Source organism: Buceros rhinoceros, unplaced genomic scaffold, assembly GCF_000710305.1.
Source record: "Buceros rhinoceros silvestris isolate BGI_N320 unplaced genomic scaffold, ASM71030v1 scaffold707, whole genome shotgun sequence".
Lineage (NCBI taxonomy): Eukaryota > Metazoa > Chordata > Aves > Bucerotiformes > Bucerotidae > Buceros > Buceros rhinoceros.
The window spans coordinates 36,010-41,259 of record NW_010420216.1 but is presented as its reverse complement, the minus strand read 5'-3'; the positions used below and the strand labels follow the sequence as shown (position 1 = coordinate 41,259).

Here is a 5,250-nt window from a genome sequence, read left to right as displayed (position 1 = left end):
ACAACCCTCTCTGTAAAGAAATTTTTCCTGATATCCAACCTAAATTTCCCCTGGCGCAACTTAAGGCCATTCCCCCTCGTCCTGTCATTCTTAACAAGGGACAAGAGACCGACCTCCACCTCCCCACAACTGCCTTTCAGGTAATTGTAGAGAGCAATAAGGTCCCCCCTGAGCCTCCTCTTCTCCAGGCTAAACAGTCCCAGCTCCCTCAGCCGCTCCCCACAGGACAAGTTCTCCAAACTCTTCACTAATTTTGTTGCCCTTCTCTGAACCCGCTCCAGCACCTCAATGTCCTTGAAGTGAGAGGCCCAAAACTGGACACAGTATTCAAGGTGTGGCCTCACTAGTCCTGCTACACAGGAACAATCTCTTCCCTGCTCCTGCTGGCCACACTATTGCTGATACAAGCCAGGATGCCATTAGCTGTCTTGGCCACCTGGGCACACTGCTGGCTCACATTCAATCGGCTGTCGACCAACAACCCCAGGTCCTTCTCTGCTGTGCAGCTTTCCAGCCACTCCTCCCCAAGCCTGTAGCGTTGCAGGGGGTTGCTCTGGCCCAAGTGCAGGACCCGGCACTTGGTCTTGTTGAATTTCATACGGTTAGCCTCAGCCCATTGATCCAGCCTGTCCAGATTCCTCAGCAGAGCTTCTCAACCCTCAGGCAGATCAACACTACCTCCCAATTTAGTGTCATCTGCAAACTTGCTGAGGGTGTGCTCAATCCCCAATTCCAAGCTTTGTAATCATTCATGTCCCAATCTGCACACCCATCTTAGACTGTGACCACTTGTAAGGGTTTGGGACTATGGAAACCTCATTGTCCCACACCAGTCTCCGAGAGCATTCCTTCAGCAAATTATACTGTTAGTAAACAGATTTTATAAAAAGGATGAGGAGCCTCATTACTCACCTAGGAAACCTGCGGTCTCTTCCTATTGTCATACTGCCATATATTCCTTCTTTGGCAAGGAAAAGCCTTAAAGGCCACCTTAAATTGCTGACCACACAGGTGACAGTGGCATTGACCACAGTGCCCTCCTCTGTGGAGAGCCAGTCTAGGGCAGGTCTGCTGTTACCTGTTCCTTTCTCTGCAACATGAACTGGCTCCTAAGAGGTGCTGGGCTCTTCTTCATTAACACTTCTCCCACGACTGACCAGGCAGACAGCCTCACGGGACACCTCGCTCTCTGCTGTCTGTGTATCGCTTTCCCCAGACTCTAGACTAGCTGCAGCAGCTTCTGAACAAGAGAGCTCAGAGCATTAATAACAGTGAGCAACCAACTCAAAATTATTTTGCCTCAATAACCCCTGGCTCCATAAGGCAGTAAGAAAGTAAATTAAAAAGATGTGCATGAAACATTTTGCAAATAATTATACACCTAACCAAATTCAGAGATAAGCTGCAGGTCTGAACCTTCAAAACCTGGACTAATTTTGAAAGGTGTGTATTTTTGCATTGAGATAAGAACCTAATGCAGCAGGGGAGCACTATTTAGAAACACAGTGAGCATACCAGTATCGGCAAACTGACACCACTGCGTCCTTATATTGATCCTATTGCTGCATCCAGCTAAGCTTGCTGGCTTCAGCACTAATGATCTCACCGTTCTTAATGACAGAGCTGGAAACAAAGTACACCCAAACGGAACAGTTCGTTTCTCCCTTTCAAGAAAAACTATCAGCATTCACACATCAGAAAAATTCAACAGTGAGTTCATGTACACTGGCTGAAAAAAACCATGGTTAAGGGGAGTTATACTTTCCAGATCCTGCCCCGATCCCTCCCCTTCCTAAAACAGATTTTTGCATCTCAGAGCACTATTTAAATATACTCCTGCTTTGTTTTCAGCAAACATTAGGTATTTTGCTATCTTAATCCAGCCTAGATATATTTTACAATAAAAGCACAGATATTTTTAGTCAATTAAGACAGTCTCATTGCAGCCTACTTACAATGAGAGAAAAACAAAAGCAAACTGAACAGCAAATGACTGTTTGCTATAAAAACGCTTTTTAGTATGTTGAACTATCCCTGCCGCCCCCCAGACATGAGACTGATTTATGACAGAACCAAGATATTTTTTCAATCTGTCAAAACAATAAAATAAAGAGATACTGAGTGGAAAACACTGGACTGCCACAGGCTAAACCAAGTGGTAAACAGCACAGAATTCCTTCTTCCTTCGGTCTGAGGAAAGCAAATCTGCCCACCTTCTTGCCTTCTCCATATATAAGGGGAAACTTCAAGTCATCTTCCTCAATGGTTTTGTATGCCCTGTGGGAGGAGGACAAAAAACATTTATAAAGCTTGCACTCAATTAGTGACCCAGTGCTCTGAAACAAGCAGCTGTGATTTAAAAAAAAAAAAAAAAGTATTTTTTTCCTAGGGACTCTGTCTTTCAACCAAGATGTAAATCTCTTTTTCTGTGGAAATATTTTTCCCTAAAGAACTAACCATGTCACCAAAAGGAAAAGTGAAAATGAGGAAACATGCCAAGCTGCTCCCTATTGCCTGCAAGAAGAAAGAGGTGGACTGGAATAACATCCTAATCAGGTAAGATAGTGTTGGCTATGGCAGCAGCTATGCTATAATACAGCATTATAAAGAAGAACCAAACCAACCAATCAAAAAGAAACCCCAAATCCACCAAGAAGCTAAGCAATGACTAGATTCACACTGTTAATGTGAAATGGTGAGCAACAACAGGACACGTACACAAAGTGTGAAACAGCTCTCTGATCCTGTTCTCACCTTTCAGGACCACTTCAACCAAAACAAGCTTCATGTGCTCAAGAATCTTAGAGGGTATCTAGTGCTCATTTGATCTTGACTGCAACAGTCAAAGCTGTCATAGATTTTACATTTCATAGCAGCTTTCCCATGCTCTGTAAATGTCCGTGCTCTGATTCTATTTACCACATGCCTGTGTTCTCTACCTTTTAGACAGACAGCTGTTGACGCTGTATGAGGTGAGAAGGTGAGCAACTTTGCCAGTGAGAAATAAAAAAAAAAAGTCAGCTGTCATTCTCATAAGCTGTGAAGTCCCACGTATAACACATGTTGAAGCTGAGGTGCTGGGGAGCCTCTTTGATTAAAGTACGTCACCCCAAAGCAACACACTTCCCTAGTCTTTCCTTGCATGTTGTTATTTCCTCCTGGCCTACCACTGCCCAAAGCCCTTGGGGTGATACCAAAATCATCCCCTGAGCGCGTGAGTCAGTGGAAGGGAGAAGCAGGAGGAGGGAAGGTACCATGCCAGGTCCCCTGCCAGCCACTGCTGCGTGGCTCTCCAGCCAGACTGACTGTTTGAGCTCGGGGGAGTTGCATTCGATTAGGTTTGAGCAATGTTAAGGCTGGGACTCAAACCAGCAGGAAATTAAAGACTAAGGTGAAACAAAACATGACTACGTGTGAAAACCCAAAATGGAACCACATGAGGTTTGCAAAACACAGCAGGTGGTTCATGAGAGACCATGCAGTCAAGAATATCTTGGGTATATAACCTTGATACCTGGGCATCTCTGTAAGAGATAATACATTGAAGGCATTTAAATGGCATTTGGTACCGGGGAAGGCAAACAGATTAGCTCTTAAACCAAACAAAAAGGCACAAATCACTACAAGTGGCCAGCATGATAATACTTCCCTGATGTTTAAATACTGGAACAGCATTTTGTTGGGAAAGATGAGTCATTCATGCACTTTGCTCTTGTTCCTTCCTTTATTTCCAACAGGGAATAGCTAATGTCTCAGCCTTACTCACCAACTTGGATATCCTGCTTTGACTGTGGAGGAAGAATTATACCATCCCTGACTGCACCTGAACATGTCTCAAAGCTTCCAGCTGGACCAACAGTGCTGGGAGCCCTGGTGAAACCTCCTTGAGGAGTCTGAACTCTTTCCTATTCCTTGCATACAGCCAGTTGTGCTCTGACACCAGGAAACAAGGTATCAGCTGAGTCCATGTTGGGCATTAGAGTCAACTGACTAATCAAACCACAAGACTCACAAGACAAGTTTTCCTGCTTGATTTTCAGGTTTGTTGTATGTATTTGTTACAAATACCAAACAAGACTAAGCTGATGTGACTTAATTATCTGCAACCCCCTTTTTAAAGGAAAAAGGAAACCCATTCTCTACCACAAACTATATTATCTGCAGAATAACTACAAATACTTAAGACCAAAGCCCTCGCTTTACACTGTCCTGTAAGTAGCCAAAATCAGGGACCAAGTTTTATTCACTTTCTCCCCTCCCCTCCTGCCTTATATTCTCCTGCACCTCATACTGACTGCACTTTAGGAAGATGGAAAAAAGAAGGGGTGAAAAAGGCATTATTTAGGCAGGTGGCCTTCAAAAGAACGGTCCCTACTGCCGAGTCCAGCATGGACAAAGAAGTTCCGTCCTTTATAGAACCACTATAAGGACCATAGTCCCTAGGGCCTTGAACTGTGACCCAACACTGTAAGGATGCTGGAAGAGGCTGTGTTGCAAGAGCTGAAGCCAACTTGTTTCATCAGCAGATTAGGAAGGGCAGCTGGCTAGCCTATGACCTCCTGAAGCTATGCAACTAAGTGAGCGAGGCCCAGAGGGCTACATGATTTGTTTTGTGGTTTCTCACAGCAAATCTCCTCCTGGGCTCAGAACACGGGTGTCAAGACTCATCTCAAACATGCTTTTTCTGTTGATGTTGCTATTGCCTGCAAAATTATCAGCCCTTGAAAAACAATGCTCAGAACCACACCGGGCACAGAGGAGCTCGCACAGACACACTGAAAAGCAACCTGAGACACTCTAGAAAAGTACCTAAGTTGTGCATTACTAGCAAAACAGAATTAATAATACATGAGTGTGTGGTTTGCTGCAAGAGAATGATGAAGGACAACTTTTTAGCTAGCAGCTCAGCAACGGCACCAGAGAGAAGGAAGGAAGGAAGCTATGAAGTTCATTTTGATTTATGCCCTGTGAAACCTCTTCTACTTCATACACGTGTTTCTTTCACACAGACTACAACCTTCTGGACTATTTCACTTTATTTTATGTAATAAAGTTGCATTTATACCTTTGTGTGCTGTTTAGAGTGTGCTGTATATAAAGATACAATACAGCGGTAGGTATATCAAACACACAGAGAAAACCTGAGGGGGTTGTTTGACATTTTTAGTGCCAACGTGGCCTTATTCAGCCATCTGCGTAGTTCAGCCTAGCTCGCTATTTTAACAAACACAGGATTGCAACCCTCCACTC

The 5,250-nt window shown here is 44.1% G+C and overlaps 1 protein-coding gene across 1 annotated transcript in view; it reads right to left on the bottom strand.

Annotated features, from left to right (window-relative positions):
• The window catches only part of PPM1H (protein phosphatase, Mg2+/Mn2+ dependent, 1H), a gene marked incomplete at its 5' end in the record, with an annotated part of 53,822 nt that overhangs the window by 14,917 nt on the left and 33,655 nt on the right, over window positions 1–5,250 (bottom strand). Inside the window, one exon of the mRNA XM_010139202.1 lies at window positions 2,214–2,277. Coding sequence (XP_010137504.1) covers window positions 2,214–2,277 — 64 coding nt within the window. The remainder of the gene's footprint in view (window positions 1–2,213; window positions 2,278–5,250) is intronic.